Source organism: Natator depressus, chromosome 11 (assembly GCF_965152275.1).
Source record: "Natator depressus isolate rNatDep1 chromosome 11, rNatDep2.hap1, whole genome shotgun sequence".
In the NCBI taxonomy this organism is placed as follows: Eukaryota; Metazoa; Chordata; order Testudines; family Cheloniidae; genus Natator; species Natator depressus.
Genome location: NC_134244.1, coordinates 33,839,350 through 33,866,300, shown reverse-complemented (window position 1 = coordinate 33,866,300; position 26,951 = coordinate 33,839,350). Strand labels below are relative to the sequence as shown.

Below are 26,951 nucleotides of genomic sequence, written 5' to 3'. Positions count from 1 at the left end.
GTACAGCGAGCTTGGCCACCTAACTCAGAGCTGTGAATTCCACCTGGTGGCAGGGCGCCTACATGTTAGGCACTGCGATGTTCAGCCTAAATCTCCTTTATGAATCTAACCCCTAGTGAGATTTTCAAAAGCACCTAAGCACAACACACAACTCCCATTGAAATCAATGGAAGCTGGGTGTGAATCTGTACAGGTGCTTTTGAAAATCCCAGTGTGCAAAAGTTCTTCTGAACAACAGAAACTGAAAGTGCTTAAATGTAGAAAAATATAAATACCAGCATTTGCTCTATTAAAAAGACTGAAAATAATATGAATATTTAATTTACAGGAAATTGAGTTGACCTCAAAAGTTGAAGCGTCTTCCCCCGATTGTGTATATAATTTTTTTTAAAAATAGCAACCTGTAACTCGTTAGAATTTGAAGAGGGCTCAATGATACAGCGTATTTTTATTTATTTAAATGATTTGAATAGATTATAGTAAATTTCGGTCCTAATGTCGCTTGTCAATTTCAAATTGAATTTTAAACAGGTTTATTTTTAAAAAGGAAAAATGAATGATTTTTTAAATTTAAATTAAATACATTTTTATCCACCTTGTTATTTAGTCATCAGAATTTTGGAAAACAACACAGATTTGGACAGTACGTTGAAGGATATTCAAATGCCTTCCAAAAGAGTTGACAACATTAGTCTGAATGGATACAGTAAGTTAAAAATATGTCTTAATTCTTTACCATTTTTAGGAAAGATGCAGTACATTTTAAAAATCCCGGGCTAGAAACTTCCTTAAATATATTCTAATTGAAGACTAAAGATGTATTTATTTTGGTTCTTAAAACTTTTAGTTTAGAGAGAGAGAAAGAGAGAGAGTGTGTGTGTGTGTAAATAGTGAAATGACAGCACCGTTGAAATTACACAGAATAAAACCAGCTGCTACCCTTGACAAATTTCTTTTGTAGAGTATGTATCATTGTGCTTTCTTCTTGATGATGTTGTGGATGACTGCTCTTTAGTTGCTAATATATGTGGTGGGGTGAAGAGTCAAAATTAAAGGATAAAAGTGCTGCTACGCCAGAAAGCTCATAGTAGAATTTTAATTGGTTTAAAGAGATTACTCATTTATGTTAATTTAAAGGCACATTTAATGTGGGTGGCTTCTGTTTGAAGACAGAGATCATGCTGGAGTGGTACTATGATTATTCAAAAATAGATGCAGGATCTAAATTTCTAGAAAACTTTTTTGGGTTATTAAGGCCCCCAATTCAGCAAAGCACGTAAGCATGAGTGTAACTTCAATATGTGATTAGTCCAATTGAAGTCAGTGGAATGACTCACATGCTTAAAAGTATATGTATGCTTGAATATTCTACTGACTCCGGGTTTTCTGAATAACAATATAACAATGTGTTAGTGCTTAAAGAATTTGTTTTAAGTGGTTATTATAGATGTTAGATATGGGGCTAAATTGCCCACTAGGTGAATTCGCCACTAATGCTTTATGAATCTTGCTGGTTTGGATTTGCATGGTGTCAAGGAACCCAAACCAGTTGTTTTGGCTCATGGCCTCTTAAGTTTCCTTGGAGTCTTGCCTTGAATTGATACTTGGTTGAGGAGCATTGATAGGCTATGAGAAGTATGCACAGTGCCTTCCCGGACTATTCTTGATTCCAACCTCTAGTGTCAGCCTGTTTTTTGTGACACACATTCACTCTGTTCAACAAAATGATCATTCTTACAGGAATCAAGTTTTACAAACTTTGTTGCACTTTTTTGATACCTCCCTCCTCCCACTGTTATCTCATTAATATTATAGCTCTCCTTTATCTTTGTGTTTCTGTCTTTTATTTCTAGTGACACTTTTAGTAGGGTTAAAGATGGAAACTACCAGGGAAGATGGAGGTTTAAAGATGATCTTCATGCTATCAGTTGTGTGTTCATCTTTTTATTCCTTCTTCCTCTTACTACTTCATCTCTTCTGGGTAGAAGCTGTTGGGTAAGGGGAATTTCCTCTTCTTTCTTTGTTTAGTACTGGACAGAAAAAAAATCCCACTAATTTAAACTTCAGATCCAAATATCCTCTTCAATCCATGTGTCTTGTACATCTCAATGAAGATGCGTATACCTATATCTACAGAGCACAGAGGAAAAACACTTTCAACAGCATATGACCCAGAGTCTTAATTTTTGAATGTCTCACTTAGCACGTTTGTATTTTAACATCATGTGTAGTCTGAACTCTACAAACTCCTGAAACACTTGGACTCTGACCATTAGAACACAACACATTCCTATAACACTCATTACACTCTGTGTGCAACATCCATTCCAGTAAAATCCTTCAGTGAACAAGCAAACCACTAAGTCTGCAGAACTCCCTATATCCTTCACAGTCTGCACTTAATATGTTTGGTTAACTCATATCAGCCCAGCTCTTCCATCACAGTTCCGAGAGGAAAAGCATGGAATTGTATTGCTATTCCCCATGATGTAAATATAATAAAACACATTTCTTAGATTTTGTTCATAGACCATTGAACGGAGTTCGTTGTTCCACACTTACCTGGGAAGTTCATAATTTCCACTCAATTTTCTCTCTCATTTGGGACATGGGAGCTAGAAAGTTGACTGGAAAAGTATTTTCTGAGCTGATATCAGACTGGCAGCACACCACTTTGTGAAGATTTCCACATTAAACGTAGACTCTTAACTACAGAAAACATACTGATAATTTTTTTTAAAAAATTATAACTACCAGCTTCAGAATTTCCAATGACTTACTTTTAAACCACGAAGACATTATGAGTCAAGATTTCTAATTAACCTAGTAAATCTAAATCTAGACTAATTTGTTTTAGGGCACTTTTGAATAAAATAAAGTTTTTTGTACAATTTTTAAAAAATTAATGGATGACTCAAACGTACTTTACTGATTATGTGAACAGTGCAGCTGTATGTTAGTTATTCCATAGCACGACTAATACAGATCAAACTTATTTTTTTACTTTTAGCATTGTGGTATCAGATGATCTTACCTCCCCATTTTGATTCATCGAAGAAGTACCCTCTGCTCCTTGATGTGTAAGTCTTCAAGTATATTAGCAATGTAATCACTTTCATTTCCTTCAAAGACTTCTAATAACTTCAGAAAACACACAACTGGCCTCTAATTACCTTTAAAAGTGGGTTTAAGAGACAGAGAAGCCATTGTGAATACCAGTTTTCTATAGATTGTCAGGTGGTTTGTTCTACAGTGGACCTCCTAAGCATGTGTTCTGTCAGATGCTGCAAGGTTTAACAAGGGTATCTGTTGCTTATGGCCCTGGATACTCTTCAGGCATAATCCTCTAAGATTCTGTGCCCTTTCCATGAGGTGCTGAGCATCCTCAGCTCCCGCTGAAGTCAATAGGAGTTCAGGGCACACAAGAGTTCCTCTTTATCTTTGAGGACCAGGCCCTGTTTCCAGATTGTTCTGAAAACAGCTGACCATAGTCCTTTTGCAGCCTGACCCAAAACCCATTGAAGTCAATGGATAGACTCCCATTGATTTCAGCAGGCTTTCAATTGGACCAATAATACATATTAGAGGCAACTGACTAGAAAACCGTGGCTAAGTGACAAATTTGTCTAACTTTTCCTGGTTCCAAAACCCAGAAAAGAAATTTGCTCTTCAGGTAGGTTAGGTTTATGTAAGAGAACTGTACTGTATTGTACAGGTATGTGATAATCTCCATATTAACAGAGAAATCAGGCCAAGGAATTCATAAGCACAAAAAAGAAGACACATTCACTGGACCTTGAATATATTTTCTTTGTTCCTTTTCTTCCTCACTCTCTTCTGCTCATACTAATGTATTTTCATTAATTATTTTTTCTTTAATGAGAATGACTAAAATTGGCTATGCATAGAAATGGCTAACTAATTTCCATATTTACTGAAAACTGGCTCCACAAGGAGAATAGCATAATTCAGGAGTTACATTGGTTTCCTCTCAACACAGAAATCAGTTACCTCTTTTTCTTTATTTAATAGCATTGGCTAGAATTATTCATAATTTGCCTACTTATAGTTGTAATGAACAGTAAACCCCCTTCACTTGTTAAAAGGGCCTCTTGATGTTCTGACATACGTATGGATCAGTTTTGAAAGTGAAGTGCGTAGACATAGGAGGTAGATAACGAGTCCTTTTATTATTCAGATTTTTTTCTGTTAATGCCTATTTTCCCTTTGAAAAAGGCTCCTCCTTTTTCCCCAAAAGGGAAATTGGTTGGTTATTTTGGGGCCCAGTCTTGCAGGTCCTACTCATATAAGGTCTCCCATTAAGAATAAACAAGACAGCACACAATGAATTCTTCAGAAACAGAATGCTAGATTAGTAAAGATGATACTTGCTGATCTAGCTAATCTAACCGTATCTGTTTGAGTACTTATGCAGCCCCATGTCCATAATATCTGAGTGCCTCCAAAGTAGATAAAAACCAAAGTACAATAACAATCACTTCTCATTTCTTCCTTCCAAGCCTCCATGAGAAATAGTTTGATTAGTCTGTAGGGTGGTTTTTTTGTTTTTAAATTGCACTGATGAGTCACTGAAAGTGTGATGAAATAACATGGGGTTTTTGTTTTGTATTTTCACAAGTGAAGGCTGTTTACTGTTGATTTAACATTTTAATGAGACAAATAATGAATAATAATTAAACAGAGCACCAGAAATAGATTCATTCGGTTAAACAGTAGCATCAATTTGAAACAAAGAGACAAAACAAAGAGAGAGGGACTTTGCTTAGGATTCTTGATCCCCTATTGAAATCATCTCATGGTTGTTACTATAGTGCAAAGCAATTGAATTCCTCCTAAAGAAGGGCCAGGTCCTGCAGTGCTTACTCATGTGAATAATTCCACTAAGATTGCTGCTCTTACCCAGTAAAAGCAGGGGTTTGGGGTAAGCAGCGGATGGGTTTCACACATTTCTGATGCTCAGTTTAGTTTTTAAGTTTGCCTGTTTGATTTTCAGCAATAACTGTATCACATATTCTTTATGAGAGAATAAATGAACAGCAGATGTTTTACTCCTTTGGGATTCTTTCACAGCTATGCAGGGCCCTGCAGTCAGAAAGTAGATTATGCTTTTCGTATCAATTGGGCTACATACCTTGCAAGCACAGAACAGATCATTGTGGCTAGCTTTGATGGCAGAGGAAGTGGCTACCAAGGAGATGAAATTATGCATGCAGTAAATCGAAGATTGGGAACATATGAAGTAGAGGATCAAATCTCAGCAGCTAGGTAAGCACACCGAACTGTTTCATTAACTATTATAACGCTTGATGTCTCAACTGTTGAAGTTTTAAGAGTGATAAACCAAGGCACTCTTCTTTCTATTCAATAAACAACTCATAAAAATCAGGGGGGAGGGGGGCAGAAATAGATTTGTCAAATAGTTACACTGAAATTTGTACCTAAAAACTGGCTAAATACTATTTAATTCTATATGCTGAGCAGTAGTCATGTTTAATTAGTATATAAATAAAACAAGGAACATCATGACATACAGTGAGGGGAGGCTCTGCTTCATCAGCAAAAACTTTATTATAGTGGTAATATTATAAAAGAGAGAGAGGATAATCTTGTCACTGTAGCATATGACTCGGAGTCAAGAGACCCATGTTCTACTTTGGACTTGTCCACAAACTTCCTTTTGTGACTCTGTGCTAGTAGTCACTTACGGTGCAATTTTCAAAATGTGTATGTTTATTATATACCATCTCCTAATCATTACCTTACTAATATTTAACTGTTGGCTGATGACCAAGGACTTTTTGATAGGGAGCACAAAAAGCAGACTATATTTTAAAACAAATTATTGTGTTCAGTTCATCAAGACTGACTTCTGTTTGTATCTGCTGAGCTAATCAGCATTTTCACCTGTAGTCCTATTCACCATTCAGCTTATACTGGTGGACCTAGTTGAAGTAAATGAAGTCAGTGAGATTGCACCAGTATCACTGAGAGGTGAACTTCAGTGTTGAAAAGGAATTTACCTGACTTGCGTTTCAGGGATTGTTTCTCAGCCCTCATCTCTCCTGTAAGGACCACATGTAATCCCTGGCTCTTACCATTTCATATCTCTGGGGCTGCCAATATCATACCAAAAAATCATCTAGGCTAAATCTGAGCTGAGCATTTTTTTTTTTTTACAAAGCTGCCAGGTTTTGTTTTCTGTCAGTTACACACACAAAAACCTTCAAAATCCCCAGATTTTATGAAGTTCAGAAAAAGGTGAAACATTACATTTTGTCTCAAGCAATCACTGGCCCAAATGGTCCAGCCCTAGCTGTGTGAGTTAAAATGTCAGCATATCAGAAAACAGGGAATTCCATGTGATTACTACTACTTTAAAATCTCTGCAATCTAGTGAGTGTTTGATTTTTGTTTGCATTTAGAAAATTTTCTGAAATGAGCTTTGTCGATAAGAACAGAATAGCTATTTGGGGCTGGGTGAGTATTCAGATTACTTTGGCTGATGAATCTCTATTAGGTAATTATAAAGAGTTGTCTTTTACTCTACACACTAGCTACATAATGTGACGAAGTCTGCACTGATGCTGCTTCTGAACATGTCCTATGGACGAAAGGGATACCTCAATTTACAGAGCTATCAAATTGGCAGCTCTTCACTAAGGCCTTGCCTCAGCAAATTTTTAAAGCACATGCCTAAATTGTAATTCTTTGAGTGATGGTCCCTCTGGTGCGCAAAAGACCTGCACAGTCAAGTGGGTGCTGAACGTAATCCAATCTGGCTATATGATAGAGTTTGCATACCTACCTCCTCCAAAATTCTCCTCCCCACACATCCTTGGAGGCCACTCATGAGGGTATTCTTGAGCAACCCCTTATTGCAGTGAGGAGCAGTAGAACACATCCATCCTCAATACCAAGGGAACAGGTTTTACTCAACTTATCTCCTGGTACTGCAAAAGAAGGACAGTTGACGATCACTCCTCTACTTCCGCCATCTCAAGTACTTCATTCGCAAATCAAATTTCGCGTGGTCACCTTGGCATCTATAATCTCATCTTTAGAAAAGGACATTTGGTTTATGGCTCTCAGCATGAAGGATGCCTGTTTTTTCATTTAGACATTCATCCCATTCACAGACGGTTCCTTATATTCATGATGGAATCCGACCATTTTCAGTACAGAATGCTCCCTTTTGGAATAGTGACCGCCCAGAGTCCTTACCAAGATATCCTTGGTTGTAGCAGCTCATGTCAGACATGGTGATCTCATTATCTTCCTGTAACGAGGTCGCACTCACCTCTTGCGAGTGCTACCTGGTTGAGTGCGTGTGCCTGCACTCTCTCTCTCTTTGTGGTGGGTCTTCAGTGACTCAGCCCTCTGGCCAAGTCATGCACAGTCTGTGAGATAAAAGCAACGCAGGCCCCTTTCGGGGTACAAGTCCAACAGGGGCCTCTCTCAGAGCCCTCCGTAATGTCTCTCTGTTTGTCCCTGCTCCGGAATAGAGCATTGCCCCATGGCTCCTTCCCTGGAGGCAGTATCTTTGTCCTCTCAGGGCCTTTCTGGCCCCCCAGCTCTTCAGCTGGGCCACTACAGTTCAGTTCCCCTTCTGGGGTGCCTCAAAGTCCAGGCTACTTTCCCAGTGGCTGGCAGGGGCAAGGACCCAGGTCCGCCCTCTACTGTGGGTCCCAGCCCAGGGACCCTATAGATAGCAGCCGTTCACAATGTCCCTTTAAATAAACTGTGTTACTGCTATAATTCCCTGGGCCACTTCCTTATGGCTCTTGCACATTCTTCACCCTTATCTCATGGCCTTGTCCTCATGGAGTCCCAGCAGCCAGTCTGGAGCACCATCCACTCTCCTCCAACTCTATCAAAGAACTGAACTTGCTCTGGCCCTGCAGGTCGTCTTGTAATGACCGGCTGGGCCCTGATTGGCTGCTCCTCACACAGCCACTCTAGGCAGGTTGGCCACTCTACTGCCCTGTTCTGGGGTGGGGTGTGGCAGGGCCACAAGGCCTCCAGCCGGGGGTCTCAGGGACTAGTCCACCCCATAGCACTTCCTCTATCTCGACGCCTGGCTACTTGTCACCAAGTCCCTCCAGGAAACATATGAGTCAGCTTCTGTAATGCTGCATCTCCTCTCCTCACTGGGAGTCAGTGTAAATCCTGAAAAATCTAGTCCCACCCCCACGCAATCTCTGGACTTCTTCGGGGTCACCTTGAATTCTATCACCGTAAAAGCATATTTGCCCAGGGACAGTGACTGTGAACAATATTGTAGTGCAGATCGAAGGCAACCCTAGAGTATCGGTCAAGACCTTTCTGTCTCTCTTGGCCTCATGGACCTACATCACCCTATTCACAAGACTCCACTTTCATTGCTTTCAAATGTGGCTGCAGTTGATGTATTCTCCAAACTGCTATCCCATAAACCTTATGGTAACATTTCCTGCCAGGGTAGTGTCTTCCCTGTTATGGTGGACAAATCCTCATTGGGTATGCGTGGGCGTCTTCTTTCTTCCTTCCTCTCTGATAGGATCATTATTACAGATGCATCGCTATTCGGTTGGGGAGCCCACTTGAACAGCTGCACAGAACAAGATACCCGGACATCTCAAGATTCCAAGATGCACCTCAGTGTCCTGGAGTTGCAAGTAGTCCAGAAGCTATGCAAGTCCTTACTTCCATTCATCCACACTCACTATGTCCTTATAATGCCAGACAAGGTTACGACTGTCTTCTACATCAACACGCAGGGAAGAGTGAGATTCATCTCCCTGTGTGCAGAAGAAGTCAGCATGTGGAGGAGTTGTGTCAGCAGTTGAATCACCCTATCAGCAGCTTACCTGTGGGGAAGCAGAATGTGCTTGTAGACTCTCTCAGCAAACATTTTACAGTCGACCATGAGTAGGAGCACAATGATTTGATATTATGCAGGGTTCTGTTCACCTCTCAAAGGAACAGGAGATGCATCACTTATTGCTACACAGGAGCCCTAGGTCACCACTCCCAGGCCAATTTTCTGCTTCTTCCTTGGACAGACCAGTTCAGCTATACCTTCCCTCCACTACCCCTCCTGACAGGAGTTCTATGCAAAATCCGGCATGAGTCATCCGGATCACCCCTTATTGACGCAGACAATTTTGGCTTCCCAACTCCTATGCATGTCATTCTGACTACTGATCATACTCCCAGTGTTTACTGAGCTCCTGACTCAGGGGAACGGCAAGATCAAGCACCCCAGTCTGCATCTGCTCCTCCTCCAGGCTTGGTATTTAGATGAGCATCATCCTTAGAATGCTCATGCTCCACGACCATGCGAGACATCCTCTGCTGGAAGATGTTATCTAGCTAAATGGAGACGCTTTTCTTTTTGAGTACATCAAAGGAGCATTCTTTTAGAAACTGCAGATAGTCTTCTCATCTTGGACTACATCCTCTCTCTGAAGACATCAGGCCTGTCCATCAGCTCCTTGTGAGTCCATTTGGGGACAGTCAGTGCATACCATCCACCTTCTCAGGCCCCTCCATCTTCTCACATCCCCTGACCACTAGATTCTGGAAAGACCTAATCAGAATCTTCCTACCTATTCAGAAGCCTCCTCCCCAGAGGGACCTGAACCTTGTTCTCAGTAATCACAAGGCCCCCCTCTGAATCTTTAGCTTCTTGCTCCATGTCTCTCCTTTCCTCAAAGCCATCACCTCAGCTAGAAGGGGTGGTAAGCTTGCAGTGATGATGGCAGATCCTCCTTACAGTATATTCCATAAGGATAAGGTTACTTTGCGTATACACCCCAAATTCACCCCCATTGTAGTTTCAGAATTTCACCTTAACCAATCAATTCACTTACCTTTGTTCCTCCCAAAACCACATGATTCCTTAGGAGAACGAAGACTCCGCTCCTTCTGTGTTTGGCAGGCCTTGGCCTTTTACCTGCAAAGAACAAAATCAATCAGGAAATCCTTGAGACTTTTCATCGCTATCGCAGAAAGAATCAGGGGGCATGCCATTTCTACCCAGGTAATCTCCAGGACTTCTCTGCTGATGCCTCCTTTGGGATGGTGGTCCTCCACTCATTCTACTTAGGTACTGCTTCTCAGTCACCCTCAGTGGACTACAGTAGGGACCATCATTTGAAGAAGAAGGGGATGTTACTGACCTGTAACTGTGGTCCCTGTCTGTATTCCACTACTTGTCCTCCTTCCCCTCTGCTTTGGATCTTCTCTGATTTACAGTAGAGAAGGAACTGGAGAGATGGTCAATCTGCCCTGCTCTTTATCCCCTCAGACAGAGGTATGAGATGAACCAGGGTGCATGCATGGACTAATGGACACTACTTTCAACTCTCCAGCTGTGGGCACGTGGTGGAATACAGATAGGGACCACGCTTCTCGCAGAACTTCCAGTTACTGGTCAGTCACTATCCCACGCATTGATAGCCCCATTGATTTCAATGGGACTGCTTGTGTGCTTGAACTTAAACATGTATAAGTGCTTCGCCATACTGGGACTGATGGGCCCAATCCTGCAATGGCTTCCATGAGTGCTGATCCCTACACCTATGAATGTCATTGAAGTCACTAGACTCTGCAGCTGCTTGAGGGTTAGTCCATCGTTATCACATTGCAAGGTAAGGATAAGTTCCTAAAATTACTTCTCTTTAAATGTTAAGAGGAAATTTTCAAAACTAGCCTCTAAACTGTTGAGTGCAATCGCTTATGGCAGCAAGTAACACCTTTTCGATATTATGCTGCCTGCTTGCTTCTGCATATCAGGTACTTAAACATCTGTGTAGTGGGCTAGTTTGTGAATTTCACATCTGCCCGTAGTAAAGGGTAATGCATTGTTGCCTTGCCCTGGAGCAGACTGAAATGGAGATTGTCACTCCCCAAGTCATAAACTTGATTCTTGATCTTCCTGCTCCAGAGGGAGTACCAAAATCGTGATGGAGGTCTTAATATAAAAAACAGGTGTCAAAAGTAGTGGAGCAGATGGACCCCTTAAAATAACTGTATTGTTTTCTTCTCAGTCTTATGGGGGGTACGTGACCTCTATGGTGCTTGGATCTGGAAGTAAAGTGTTCAAGTGTGGAATAGCTGTAGCCCCTGTGTCACGCTGGCAATATTATGGTATGTGATGTCTTCTCAGTTACAAATATTCTGATATGATTTGCAGCATAGAGGCTGCGGAGAATTGATTCTTTGATTGTATAATACTTTGATTGTATATTAACTGGATGATCTCTCATAAATGCCATTTGGTCTGTTTTGACTGAGCTGTTGTTCAGTATTACACAATCTCTCCAAATTCTGTTTTTCCTTTAAAAAGTCAGATCCTAAATTTAAGATAATCTGTTTAACCTTTATAAAGCACAGAATTACTGTAATATTTGCAGTATTACTATAATGTAAATGTCTGCATTTGCATTCATAAACTGCCATGTGTTCTAAAGTGTTGAGAGATCATTACTGAGTGTTATAAAATTAATTATTATTGGTACTTGTTTCCTTAAATTACTACTTTGGTTACAAGATTGAGCTATAGGAAGAATAATAACATTTGTGTTTGTAAATTTATCTCTCAAAGGGACATTGAGTATTTTTAAGGCACAGATGTGAATTGCATCAAAATTATTTCCTTAAGTTTAAAATTCAGATTTTATAATTCTAGTTAATTCTCTGAAGAAATTCCATCAAGAGACTGGATGTCTGGAAAATAAAATCTCTATACACATATAACTCATTGTAGGTCCAAACAAAAAACAGTTTCTGTGTTCACATGGTAGTAAAAGGTTTCAGAGTAGCAGCCGTGTTAGTCTGTATCCGCAAAAAGAACAGGAGTACTTGTGGCACCTCAGAGACTAACAGATTTATTAGAGCATAAGCTTTCATGTGGTGCCACAAGTACTCCTGTTCTTTTTATGGTAGTAAAAGGAACACTCCCATCTTAGTCTCACTTAGTACATTGATTTGTTCGTGATTGGTCCTTTAATGCTGTCACATGAAAAATGTGGCAGGATTGAAAACAGATTATTGCAAGGTTCTATTTATTCTTACAAAAGACTTATTTCTAAATTTTTATATGTATAATGTAAAACAAAAGATTATAATTGCCTGTAGGAGCTTGTTTGTTAGAAGGAGCAATGTCAAGATTGTAGCCTTGAGCTAAGATGGGGAGTCTTACAACTGAGTTGGATCTGGTCCTATAAGTTTCCTAGCTAATACGCAAGGGAGCTATTTAAATATCTTTCTCTATGTTTAACTTGGGATAGGATGGGGTGGGTTATTCATTTTTTATGAAACAAGACTAGACCAGCACAGTAGTCACTTAAAATGCTTTACTTTAATAATTAGAATGTTCAGCTTGTGGTTACTACTGTATGCAAGCTTCATTACTGAGAACCTTTGACACTAAACTTTTAAAGCTACTGCATGTTTGTCAAACAACATAAGCGGAAAGTTGCATAAACTAAGGTCAAATAGCCAAGAAATATTAGGCTCTGTGCTGTTGAATTCTTTGGGATGAAATACCCCTTTTGGTGACATTGGTTTAGAAAAATGTTGGCTTTCAGTACCTTCAGAAAAGATGTTTAATGTTAGTGATTTGCAAAAGCCCATATAGAAGTCCACTATATGTAAATGATGAACTTGTGTGGTGAGTAATTGCAGAGTAATTGTAGCCATTAGAATGTGCAGCATAATGAGACACACATCAGATTATTCCCCTCATTTGTTATGTAATGGTCATTTAAAAATACATCCTCTAGTTCAGAAAGTTTTAGTTATTATTATTATTAATTTTATTTTACAGCTTTTAGTTACCTGTAGTTGCTGTACTCAAATTGTCATGACCTTTTAGGGCAGATAATCCAATGTAGCAGGAATCCTATGCAAAGATTTTATATTCGGTGACAATCAGAGAAACACTAAAATTCCAGACTGTAATTTACTAGATCAGTGAAAAAGACACAGTGGAATTAAAAAGGCAAATCAAATGTAGGTGGTTCTCTGACACTTGTAGTAACCAATAGTTAAACAGAGATTGAAACGTGTTTATTGTACCTCAGTTTGTGGATTTTAGTATAGAAAAAGGCAGCAAATCTGACAATTAAAAAAATCAGACAACATGCTTAAAAATCTCTGAGAAGACCTGAGATACTGAATATAAATGTAAAGATAAAGTAAATAAGGTCCAATTCAGTCATCAGGGAATAATCCAGTTTTGGCAGTTTCCTTTCTTAATATCATTAAATTCTAAATACCTGAGACCATTTTTCTGGATGATTTTCAGAAACCAGTCAGTAGATGCTAGAGTCTCCGCAGTTTCTTTAAGATGACTGAAAGAGTAACAATAATGTAACATTGACACAAGGTGATATATTAATATTCAGCATTCAGGTGTCCATGGCAACAGCAGCATTAAATATTCCTAATGATTATGGATACCCTGTGAAGCTCATTAGGGAAAATGGTGACTCTTTCCAAAATGGTAATGCATACCTTATGTCTGTGAGTAACACAACATGTGGACTCTCAGGTAGACAAAAGCACTTATGAAAGTAGAAGGCTTCTGCTATATTGTATTCACACTTTTAATATTACAGATTCAGTATATACAGAGCGTTACATGGGTCTTCCTGTAGCAAGTGATAATCTGAAAAACTATGAGGTAAGATAGTATTTAATTCCTTTTTTACATAGTTTAAATATACTTTCTCACTGGAGCACATGATATAAGAAATTATTAATACATTCCAATTTTTTCCAGAATAACTTCTTAAGTTACTTGTTAAATATTCAAGTTGTGTTACATTGTGCTTCTAGAAGTCCTAGTGTTACTACTTTCTGGATTTAGAATTAAGTTGTTACACTATTTTCCTGGGGTTGGAGGTATGTTGAATAGATCAGTTTGATCTGGATATTTTACAAACAGTAATCACAAGCTGTAAATCATGGTTTTATTTCAGATACCAAGAAACTGATTCAATTAAAAACGTGATATGCTATTGGGCAAACTATGCTGTGTCTTTAAACAAACTCACTCAACCAAAATGAAGTCACTGTGGTTCCTCTAAGGTTTTGAAATGTGCATTTTCTAGATTATTTGGATACCATGTTGTTAAATTTAGAGAGATCTATCTTTGTTTCATGCCACAAAAAATGTCATGGGCATGCAGGAAATTAAAAATCCTGAGCCTCCTTTACCCAATTCAGTCAGATTAACTCAAATACCGTGTGTTTCTTTATAAAATGACAAACAAAATGCAGTGCATAAAAAATGAAGAGGAATGCTCTTGCAGTATTGCAGACCTGTAGCTTTCAAAAATCATGACTCAGGTCCCCAAAAAACATGAGATTATTTTAAAAATAATTAGATTAAAATATATATATATTCTTAATATGGTTTCTGGTTTTGGAGCCTGTAGATTCCACTTCATATTTTCACATTTTCCTCCATACTTATGAGAGTTAGAAACAGTTTTGTGTTGTTTTTTGTTTGTTTTTGGTTTTGATTTTTTTCCAAGACTTGCAGTAAATTTGCAAGAGAGCAACACTGCTACTGTTCAGAATCTGAGGATTCAATCCAGCCTGAAGTGGGGAAACCAAATTAAGGGAACTTGGACCCTACTCTGTCAACAAAGTTGTTATACTTCTGGTCTAACCAGATAACTGGAGATTCCCATAGCACAATGGAATACTCACTGAGCCAGCCTAGAAGCTGTAGCCCACCTCCCCCAGCCCATGGTGTAGTGGATTTCTTGAAGGAAAAGAAGCAGGACCATGTTGACCTGTAGACCAGCTGCCTGAATAACCCCTTGGAGCTGTAAGCAGCTGTGGGTAAAGCAGAGCAGCTCTGAGACGTCACTAAATTACACTAGGGATGGGACCAGCTACTAACAAGAATTAGGGGAGCATAAAACAGCCATTTTAAATGCTTCCAGGGACTTCCACCAGTGTAGGGGGATTCTCTGGTAGGAGTAGAGTCAGCATGACTTGTAGGAATGGAGGCGTGTTTCTGTGCCCTGGCTGCCAAAATGGCTTATATGAGCATTTGGCAGCCAAGCACAAATTAGGGCTTCCTGTAGGCACCAGGGACCAAACCAGCACCTAACAAGCCTCAGATTACGAGAGATGCACCTGTTCAGCCCTCATAACCTCAGCTGAAGTTCAGCCGTTAATTTGGTTCCAAGAGTCTGTTTGCTGGGAGGAGCTGAGAAAGGAGTGTCAAAGAGTCCATTGTGAGAGGGGGAAATACACGGGGAAGAGTGTGTGTCTGGAGGAAACAGGGAATGGAGGGTTGGTAATTTTGGTGAGTTCAGCACACAATTAGTCTTAAATCACCCGTGGGTTACAAGCAAAGAACGGTAAATTGTGCTCATTGGGAGATGCAGTGAATGTTCTATGAAATATTTAGATAGACTGAAATATCTGCTTTAAGAACCCGTCACATTTACATAGGCAATACAAGCTATCCTGTGGCAATGACCTGGCTCACATGAAAGCTGCTGAAAGTGGTGATGATTGCTGGAAGAGTCCTTGAACAATATCTGACTTTTCATGGCTTCATTGTTACAGGGGACAGATCATGATCCATCATAGCCTCCTTGCCTGACCAGATCTGCTTTTTCCCAGCTGTTAGCTCTATCAACCTTCCTTTTGGCCTTCCCCCGCGCCCCAAGTATCCTCCTTTTAAGGCAGTGAGAACAGTAGCAGATCAGCTAGGTAGTAATGTAAATATAAGTCACATTCTTGCTACAGAATGGAACATTAACATATTGGGTGCACAAAGTCATTCTCCGGCTTCACGGCACAGATGGCACCAGAGGACTGTTTGATCCTTTCATGCCAGGAGTTGAATTTTCTTGGCACAGCATCCATTGCTGGCAATGTCCACCTTGAAACTGCCAGTACCAAGAGCTAAAGGTTTTATATGTGTTACTCAGAAGACTAATTGGGGAGGATGGTGGCTAGACAGAGAAGGGGGTGATGATATAGATCATGTTGTCACACTAAACACCTTCCTCTAGAGGTAGAAAAGTTTGACTACGGGCCTTGCTTGTTGTGTGCTGCAAGAGTCAAAAGAAGCTCTATTCCTTTGCCTGTTCAATACCCCCAGTGATTCATTTTGGGGAATTTGTTTGCTCCTGAGAACCTTGTTTCTTGGAACCTTGCTGACCCCAATCAGAAATTAGCCCCTTTCTTCAAGGCTCTGTAACAATGACCTTCCGTCTCATCAAGGAGAGCTGGTACAGCCTCTCTCTATCAAAACTTCCCTTACCTCAACCAGAAAGGTATCAGCAAGGCAATGTTCCTTCCCCCTCTAAATACTGAAGGCTCTGCCACTTTAGTGCTGACAGCCACTGCTCACATGTGAATCAGCGACTAGACCCAGAAGCCGAGCCCTGGTCTTCTGTGTGACACTGTGATGCACTAATCAGAGTGCTAGGGCCAGCCCTCACGTTGTGCCTTTCACGCACATTGTCGCAATATCAGTTCCATCCGTACATTTGGAATTAAATTTTTTGAGGTTCAGGTTCCTTTTTGATGTTGGGAAGAAAGTTTGAGAGATGATTTAAACTCACATCCTGCTAGCAAGCTAATTAGGTGGGATGGCTATTTTTAGGCTGGCCTTGAAGTATGAAAATAAGAGAGTTGGCAAAGGAAGGGGCGCAAGCATGGCTAGAACTGGTAGTAGTGTGTGGCAACGGTAGCAGGGCAGAGATACGGCGCAGAGAAAGACGGGAAACCAGTTTTGTTCCATTCCCCTCAGTGGAGGTTGTAGAATGGGGTTGCACCAATGTCAATGAGAATAAAGTCTGGCCCAATTTGTCCTGTAGGCTAACTAGGGAGTCTTGTGTAATGGAGGAGGTTTGTAAAGGTGGCAGATCCCTGAAGTTAATGGAAGTTATAACACACCAGAGGTAGGGGCTAACGCAAAGAGTGCAAGCCCTAGGCTGATGTGTAGGGGAGTGGGTCACTAGCCTATGGAGAGTCCTGGGGCTTAGTTGGAGAGATCATGACAGGGGCCTAGAGCTTACAAAAGGGACTGTTCAACTTGTGAAAGAGATTATTTTGCAGTTCACTCTGAATTTGATATGCTTTTGGCAAGTGTTTGAAACAGTCATAGATTTGGCAATCCTTCGCTAGCAGATTTGAAATGTTCAGTCCTTAAGAACTGCTGCATCATTAGGTTATGCAAAACAGGGTACAATTTTGTAAATATGCCATCTTGTACTGATTTGACATTTGTTCTATTAGCTGAGACTATGCCAAAGGGAGAGAGACCTTCAGATTTCAGCCAAACCTTAACTTGTTTGTTGAGCGCTGATAAAATGGTGACTGCTGTGTGATCTTTAGCGAAGCCAGTTATGCTCAGTGTGGCCCAGAGCTGAACACTTGCACTGACATGAGCTTTGAGAGCAGTGGTTTGTACAATGTAAGTCATGAAAGCAAGTAATCATGCTGATGTATTGGATTTATTTACCCTTAAATGTGTCCTGGGGTCTGATTAAAGTATCAGTTCTCTCTCTGAGGTGTAACTGTGGCCATCTAACCTGAGACTGCTCCTGACTTAGAAACCTCCAGTGTTAGAAGTAAGCAGGTCATATTCTCCTCCCTGGGTTTGGTTGGGTGCATGTAAAAGCAGAATAGGACCACGACTGACCATAAATACCCAGGTTTAAGCGATAATTTGTTGGGAAAACAGTTGCCTTTGTGTATTTTGTGTTCTCCGAATTCTTGGGAAGTATTTACAAATGAACTTGTCTAATGTTAACAGTCGGAGGAAAGAGGCAAAGAAAAGCTGGTTTCAGACTGACGAAGTTGGTCAAGTATAAGGCCTGAAAGTCACAGAGTAGAGGCAAAAGGAAATGACTGACCATGTCATGCATCTCCTCTCCTTCACCACAATGTTCTCTCTTCTCACCCCTTCATAAATAATAAAGGTTGATTTGCTGGCATGACTAAACAATCAGTTGTAGGTGCTGCTTCTGTGTGCATGTGGACAATGTTCCACCCACTGAATGCTGCTTAATTGGTTTTGCCACTGGACCATTACTTCCTATTTCTCATTCTCTCTGAATGCTGCTGTACTCATGTTTCTCCAGGCAGTTGCCTTGCCATGGCTTTAGACTTTCCAACTTTGATATTTTCTAGGTTGTTGTTTTTTTTTTCATCACACCTCCACCGTACCAACTCTTGTTTCAGTAACCACTGTATTCAGCTTTTAGTATGTCACTGGTTTCCAGTCAATTAATCTGTCCTTACTGAGCCATCCTCTTCGGTTACTCTGATTCTGATAGTGAAAGTTGAAGTGGCTTGTGGTTTTTTTCATTTAGTTTGCAATTTACAGCAGACCTAATCTTATTGAACTGTATAACATTAAGTCCACTTTTTGCCGTTAAAGTGTGAGTAAGTAATATTTACAACCACTTTAAGGGTACTTTATTAGAACAGTGTAAACAGGCATAAGTGTAAATGAGGAGCACTATGTATTATTGTTTCTTGGTAGCATGCTACATTTGATTTTTAGATCTAAAACCATGAGGATTCTATAGCTAGACCTAATTTTTAGTAATATTACATTTGATCTATTATCTATGAAAGAGACAAACACAGATTCCCATTTACACTTGTCTTCCGTATATGAGATCTTTTATATATGTAATACAAAAAAGTTTATATAAGGGTTCAAGCAAGACTAGCAAAAGAGCAGTGTAACATTGTTAATGGATGAAAATTTGCATTTCACACATTTTAAAAAAACATTATCCCAATATATATGTTGTATTTCTCACCAGGCCTACTTTATTGTGGTCTCAATGTGCATATCAGAACATTGTCCTGTACCCTTCCTTGTTCAAATAAATGATCTCTTCAGCCTGCATTTCCTCTTTTTCTTTCTGCAATTCTCAGGTTATAATTGCAAGTCCAGCAGTTATCAGTTATTGCTGGTTAGCGTACTGTTGTCAGTGTTTTAAATTTGTCATGATTAATCTTTAGTCACTGCTTTTCTCACGTCAAGATTTTTCTACTTCCCAAGGTGTGACCTAGCTTCAGGTTATGCCTTTGATTCAGTGTTATTTTCAACTTGTATTTCATATTCTCTCAATTTTTTAAACATCTATTACTCCCTCAGTAAGTTTAAATATCTAATCTTTTTGCTTAGAAATAAAAGGGTCTGGTTATATTGATATATCATACATATATTGTAGTGTATGTTTTGTTGAGGAAAGTGCTTGTTCAGTCTCTCAGAAATAGCCAGTATATGCTACAGTAGGATGCAATGTTGTCATGGTAATACATTTTTAAATTGTTTGCTGAATCGCACTGGAAACCCACGGCAAGTACAGGGCTGCAGGCCAATAACAGCATGTCAGCAATGCATTGCGTGGGGGCCTCTCTGATAACTCTGTCCCTCTGGAGTTGTAATGCAAGTTACTTTGCAGACACACTGCACACACACATCCCAAACAGAGAAGCACATTGTGAATGTTCCCATATAAAGTACAACACTCTTGTGCACACTTGAACGTGATTTTGTTTATTTTTATCCAGAGGCCTCCTGGTTACGTTAACTGAAAGGAAAGTCGTTTGGTGGCAAACTATTTCTTGAACAATAGCACCTTTTTTTTTTTTTTTAATTTTCAGAGTTCAACAGTCATGGCTAAAGCTGAAAATTTCAAAGAAGTTGAGTATCTCCTGATTCACGGAACAGCAGATGGTGAGTTGCAACTAATTAGACATTTTAGCGTTACAGACAGGTTTGCAGTTTTACTACTGACAAAACAAAATCAGGAAGGGGCAAGGCTGTTACATTTACGTCAATAAAATAATCTAGCTTTCCACAACTAATTTGTCTTCTGGTAAGCAGTGCAGGAGAGGCTTGTGTCTTACTCCGGTTTGGGTGTTCTGTTCATTGTTCTGTTTTTCCCTACAATGGCGCAGAAGCCATTTCTTCTTTACCTTTTCCTTCTCTTTCTTATTCCCAGATAACGTTCACTTTCAGCAAGCAGCACAGATCTCCAAAGCTCTCGTTGATGCCCAGGTGGATTTCCAAGCAATGGTATGACTCGATGCTTATAAGGAATGTTGTCAGGGCTACACTCTCCCTTCATATCTACCTGGCAGATCTGAGAAGAGAATGTAGCTCTTACTTTTATTATCTCAAAAAATATGCACATATTATGGGGAGGCATACATAGCAATTGCCTTTTTGAGGTTGTGTTGAGATTTGTACCTAAACCAGGATGACAATCTCTGTTTCAGCTTCAGTGTCTGAATTAGGCACCAGATTTGGCAAAATAACTCCAGAGGACAAAGTAATTTCCTGTATAATTTTTTAGTAAATTATTTGTTAACTTTCACACAGGGAACAGGGGAAAATTTGCCTTTTTAAAATTTTATCCTATTTATCCTCATATTTCGTAGGGTTCCTTTAGCTACCTAAGCACAAACTCCACAGTCACAACTCCACAGTCAAACTCCATCAAACTCCACAGTCACACACTGGTATTTAATTCTGCTCATTTCAGGTGTGGCCTACACACAAGATGTTATCAAAGTCCTTTCCCTTGGTGTATTTCAGCTAGGTTAACCAACAAACCTGTTCACAGACATCGGCTACTTGCCTTTTCTGATGCTACGTGTGGCAGCTGCCTCCGATGGAGCTGTAAACTGTCAGCCTGAAAACTTGTGCTGCACCTTATCCTTTCTCCCTCTGACCTTACCCCTGGCAGGGGACCAGAAAGAGGGAGAACTGAAGCCTAAGCTGTCACAGACCTGCAGCTGTGCTACAGAAGCAGTTGCTCCTTCAGACAATCAAGAGTGGTAGCATAGCAGGGTGAACAGAGCTTTGATGGAAGAATACAGCTCCGAAGGTTACCAGGAAAGGAAAAGGGATATTCTACGGGGCTGGGCTCTGTAGGGGGTTACACAAAGGATAATGCATATCAGCATTGATGGCAAGCCCTGTGATTAACTGTCAACAATGACATATATTTACTAAAAAGTCCACATAAATTCCCACATAAAATCCTGTTAGAGCAAAGTTAAGGCTGATAGACAGCATGTCCCACCACCACAAGCAAATAAAGCAAGGAAATAAGCAGCTAGGTCACTCAGCACCTCATCTACATTCCCTTCTCAGTGGCCTTCAACTACCTCCACCCTCATTCCAAACAACCACCTGGAACAACGTGGATTGGGTACACGTGTCCTGTTTAATATTAAGAATTCTATAGCATGTATTACGTTGTGCATAGTTCTGTATGTAGCCAGATATAATATTGTTTGTTTCTTTTCCCTAGTGGTATACGGACAAAGACCATAGCATTGGAGGAGAGGCACACAGCCATATTTACACCCATATGAGTCATTTCATAAAGCAATGTTTCTCGTTGCCCTAGTACCAACGCGGCATTTCATACCATACTGGGATTTCTTTATCAAGTTGTTAATAATGGCACTTTTCCAGTAGATACTCTCATCTAAACTTGCACTGAGCCAATATAACTATTTTTGAGAACATCTGAAAAAAAATTTTAAATCCTTAATGACCGTGTAGACATCATGTCAATTTTTATAACAACCTCTGTTGCCAAGCAACTATCTCATTTTTATTTAAATTTGTTTTAAATCAGGTTTTATCAGAACAAGAATGTTTACATGTCATTTGCCAAATTTCCTTTTTTAAAGTGTGGTGTTTCAGTTAATACCTTTTTGTACTTACTACTTTCACTCTAAAATGGAAATGTATGTATATGGTCTACTTCTTGGTGATATTGATTGATAAATTACTCATATGTGCACAAACAGAGTTGCTAGCTGAATAGAGGCAGACGACTGGGGGTCTGGAATAGAAAGGAAGTGTGCCCTAGAACATTATAACTAGATTTGGCAGAATTTGATTTTTATCATTTATCTATTTAACCATTTTTCTATTTTTATCCATTTAAATTTTCATTTGTGCAAAATTATGGATTTTAAGCATACTTTTTTATGTTATCTATGTCATTCACAGTTGCAGGAAATTATTAGGGAGCATCAGACAAGTATTTAATGACAGATGTTGAGATAAAGCTTTATAACCATTAAAACACAAATTGACATCACATCTCAAAATATAAAAAGTAAATATCCTTAAATCAAACCAAGTTCTCAACCGGCATTTTTTGTACTTTATTTCAATGGAATAATATTTTTGTCAGTTTGTATGCATACAGTGAAATTGATGTTTAACAGGTTATAATTAGGCTTGGAAGTATTTGATTTGTCTTGGTAAAGAAAGTTCAGATGATTAAGAGAGATCTTTTTGAAATTTACTGAAATCTGAATATTTTTAGTGACAATCAGGATGAAATTTTCAACAAAAACTTCTACAAAATTATGGCTTATGTTTTTATCTGCTATACTAAAAACAGCTACAAGAGACTTATGTTAGTATTCCATTTCTTGCAGAAAATTCTATTTTTTCTATACAATCCATTTCATGTGATGACATGACAAGTCTGCCTTGTAGCACACTCTCTAAAAAAAACCAAACTGTGATTATAGAAAAGCTTTCTGCAAAGCCCTTGAGTAATACCTATCAAAACAGTGGAGTTGAATTCCACAAGTGCCTAAAGGGCAACAGCATTGTGGCGCTTACTCACTCCTTAATCAGACAGACTGGTATGGACTTTGATCGGAATTTGCTTGAGTACAACCTGAGCAAGGATCTTTGGCCCATTGTTACTTATGTAATCTTTGTGAGGCAGGGATTGTATTATCTCCAGTGTCATATACAACACTGGGCATGTTGCCAGTGCTTAAGATATAGGTAATCAGTGAAAAATTAAAATGCAACCTGAGTATCTAACGATCATTGGGAGCAAGGACTGGATGATGTCTTTGTATAGAAATGCGCTACAGTGCTTGAGTTTTCCACAACCTACTTGTAAATTTCTCTCAGATTTATCATCAGGCTCCACTTAACAGTCTCCCCACCGGGAAAATCAGGAATAATATGAGCCTTTTAGAATTAAAAATAAAGTGACCATATAGCCCTATGGCTTTTAGCAGAGTGCTCTGTACTCATGTATGGAAAGAGCTAAACCATTTATCTTAAAAGCAGAACAGCAAAATTTGTAATAGAATAAAGGCATAGTTGTGGTACCAAAGACTTTTTTCTGAACAATATCTGTAGTCCTTTTATCTAGTAGAAAGCTTGACTAAGAACTCCAACAACAAATACGTTTTTGTAATGAAGGAAACTTAGGCCTTGTCTTCACTACGGGGGTAAGTCAACCAAAGTTACGCTATTCTCATTTTAGGTCGACTTACCCTGTTGTCTTCACTGTGCTGCGTCAACGGGAGACACTCTCCTGTCAACTTCCCTTATTCTTCTCGGAGAGCTGGAGTGCCTGGAGAGCGCTCTGCTGTCGATTTAGCAGGTCTTCACTAGACCCACTAAATAGACCCCTGCTGCATCAATTGCAGGAGCATCGATCTTCCTGTAGTGAAGACCAGCCCTAAGTCCAGTGCAGTATTTCCACCTTTTTTATAATTGTGTTTAGTCCTTGGTAGTATCATGTAACAAAGCATGATATGACTATATTACATTTAGCACATTGGTTTCTAACATATACCTGTCACATAGTTATTACATGTGCATAACGGATTAGTAGGGTTAGGTGTGAATCTAGAAGTAGACAGATAAAATCCGGGAAGGGAGAGGGAACAAAGTCAAAGTAGCTTTAGCATTCCATCTCCATGAGGAGACAGGCATGATTCTAGTGGAAATAAGGCTGCAGTTTTCACAAACATGTACCTTGAAAATTGTACGAACACCTCAGCCTTGCCTCATTTACTCAAACAGAACCCAACACCTGCTGTGAATGAGATGATCACCTGCATTACAGTGGTGTTTTTAGGTGCAATTTATTAATATTTCTAACATACTTTATCCCTATAGCACCTTCTACCTAAAAAGTTCTCAAAGTATTCTATTTCCCCTAAGCGGGAATAACAGCCAGCTCACTGATGCCAGAATGAACAAATGAACAAAAGATCCTGTTCACTCAAGGGAGAAGAAACATCACCTAGAATAGGATCACAACAAGCTATAGAAGTGACAAGTAAATCAAGGAACTTTTCTTCCCTGATGGATGCCATAGGTGCACATAATAGCTACATTCTTAGACGTGACAAGAACCGTGAAAAAATGTCAACCAGGATAAAATAATCTCTCATGTAGAAACCAGTTTTTTTATGGGCCACAGGACTACACACAACAAATATGAGCGCTTCATAAAGGATAGCACAGAATTTCTTCATTAGTGCTCACAGGGAAATCTGCTACAGGAAACTTGTCCATGGTGGTTTACACATAAGCAATACATGCTGTCCTCCAGCTAACAATGATGCTAGAATCTGACAGGCAAAGTCCTCTAGATTCTAGATATGTCATTCTGTTTTATTTTATCTATGAGGCAGAACAATGTATCTCAAAGTATTATGCTGAGTAATTTAAGACACTTAGGTGATAAGTAACTAAGAGGACATAGTTGAAAACTGATTTGAAGCATGAAGCTGTAATATTACTGGGGTATGAATGATACCACATTTATAGCAGTGGTGCACTGTTGGATGCCAGGCTAACATTCAGGAAGAATACAATGGCCTGTTTCTGATCCCTCATACACCCACATTCCCCCCCAACTCCATCTAATTACACCAGAGTAAGACAGAGCAGAATGGGAGACCCCCCAGGCTAGAATCACAAGGTGGATTTAGAGTAACAGCCGTGTTAGTCTGTATTCGTAAAAAGAAAAAAGAAAAGGAGTACTTGTGGCACCTTAGAGACTAACCAGTTTATTTGAGCATGAGCTTTCGTGAGCTACAGCTCACTTCATCGGATGCATAGCATAAGGTGGATTTAGGCACCAGTGTCCACCAGTTAGGCATAAGTGATATGTCCCACCTGAGGTGCTGGAGAAACCTCCTTGATTCAAGTAGCAGTGAAGTTGTCACTACATAATTCAGGCAGCATGAAACGCCGTGTGGTACAAACAGTAAATCGCCCAGCATTTCACCTCTCCCTGCTGCAATGGATTCCACCACGTCACAGATTCACTGCAGTTGTAGGTCTGGCACTACTGCCTAAGCCAGCTCTGGTGATGTTATATAAGGGATCAGTTTAATCCAGTGAGCAGAGGAAAACACACAGATCTGCAATCCAATTATAAGTCAGATTTTATCTGCACTCTCTGTACAATGGGCCAGTGCCAGCTGAGACTGGAGCACTGCAGAAGCAGTGTTGATTATAACTATGGCCAGTGACCACAATACAAATACACGGGGGGTAGGGAGTGTACATAACTGCAATCTGTACAGACTGAGTTCTACATCCTCAAGCGCCAGTTTATTACAAACTTCATGAAAGGCTGAGAGAGCAGCCTCGCTGGGCCTGCAACTCGCCCTCCTGTGCCTGTAGGCAGGACAGGGGGTGGGGGAAAGGCTGAGCCTTGACTCAGTACCCTCTTGGACCTGCCAGAACAGGTGAGTCAGTGCACCGGGGGAAATAACTTGTGTAAGGTATATGGCTGGTGTACATAAGCTCCGCCAGATTAAGGAGAGGAACCAGAAGCCGTCTTGGGACTAAATCATAGTCTGAGTCCTGGTCTGCACCTGGGGCAATGCAACTATGTGCCACCCCTGTTCAGTGGTTGTGGCAAAGCCACAATTTAACATTTAGTTAAACTCATCCAATCTCAGAACAGAAACCATGTGACTTGTGATCAATCACGATTAGCTAATACAGATTGTATATTGAATACCTACATAGGGCACTGCCTAGACACAGAGATCCACCTGCACAGAGCAGCTTGCAGGATTGGGACATAGAGTTGTCAATTAAATTACTTACTCCAAATTGTTCACCGAGCTGTGAGCTCCACCCACATAACTTCCTTAGCGTACAAGTGAAACATTTCAAAATGTCTACCTGATGTAGCATTTCAGATGTTTAAAACAAGAAACACACGTCACGCTGCATAAATGCCCCGCAGACTAGATCATTGTGTCTTGCAATATAAAAATGAAAATCAGTTAGGATAAATATTTATTTCCACATAACATTTCTTAGTCGTGAAAAACACAATATTCTATTCACATGTACACATTACTTAAACTTTTGTAATAAATTACATCAAGGAAATTCAGTAATTTTGACCAGGAATATGAAATTAGAAGTAAATACATAACACTACATTTGCATGATATTTGATGTGATTTCAAAATGTTAAGATTAACATTGGAACAGCATTAAAATTCACAAGAATAGAGTGACTGTAAAAAAAAATACTCAAATACTGAACGGAAATACAGAATGCCACTGAATACACTGATTTCTTAGTATTCTAAGAGTTGGTTATGTGAAACTTCCTATTCACTTTGATCATCGGTAACAGAAAGTCAGCAACATATCAAAACACCAGCAGGCTGCTTCCAGGGATGAACCAGTATTGTATTTCTATACTAAGCTTAAAACAATTGGAATGTTACAATGTATCATCAGGTACACAAAAACAAAGCATTTTAACCTTAATGTGTCTGCATTTTCCCTAAATTTATAAATACAAACCATTCTTTCTTAAATGTAAATCCTTCTTTGCATCCATTAAATATAATTTCCTTAAAAATGACCTTAAAGGGCTTTGATAATACTAAGTAGAGTTTAGAACAGTGATCCTACTTATTTGCAACTGGCTAGATTAGTCAAAACAGCTTTAGAAGCAGTGCTTTCCATGTGTTGGACACTGGGTGTGAAAAGTCACTCCTTTTAGCTCTGTGGAGCGATTATTAGCATATTGGAAGAGCTGGGAAGCCTTAAAGCCCTATAAATTGATCATTGTAATGATTACAGGACTGAAGCCAGTAACACAATGATA

The 26,951-nt window shown here is 39.6% G+C and overlaps 1 protein-coding gene and 1 long non-coding RNA gene across 2 annotated transcripts in view; one reads left to right on the top strand and one right to left on the bottom strand.

The window, feature by feature from the left end:
* The window catches only part of DPP4 (dipeptidyl peptidase 4), a 78,184-nt gene extending 54,398 nt beyond the window's left edge, over positions 1–23,786 (top strand). Inside the window, exons 18-26 of the mRNA XM_074967439.1 lie at positions 608–706; positions 3,011–3,080; positions 5,092–5,286; positions 6,444–6,498; positions 11,052–11,151; positions 13,626–13,690; positions 19,672–19,744; positions 20,013–20,086; positions 21,330–23,786. Of these exons, the coding sequence (XP_074823540.1) occupies positions 608–706; positions 3,011–3,080; positions 5,092–5,286; positions 6,444–6,498; positions 11,052–11,151; positions 13,626–13,690; positions 19,672–19,744; positions 20,013–20,086; positions 21,330–21,428 (830 nt within the window). The 3' untranslated portion in view covers positions 21,429–23,786. The remainder of the gene's footprint in view (positions 1–607; positions 707–3,010; positions 3,081–5,091; positions 5,287–6,443; positions 6,499–11,051; positions 11,152–13,625; positions 13,691–19,671; positions 19,745–20,012; positions 20,087–21,329) is intronic.
* On the bottom strand, positions 3,040–10,606 carry LOC141995919 (uncharacterized). The gene is made up of 3 exons (XR_012641438.1): positions 9,873–10,606; positions 6,827–6,971; positions 3,040–3,173 (listed from the first exon to the last, which is right to left on the bottom strand). It is a non-coding gene; the product is annotated as an uncharacterized LOC141995919 (long non-coding RNA).
* Positions 23,787–26,951: the final 3,165 nt, after the last annotated feature.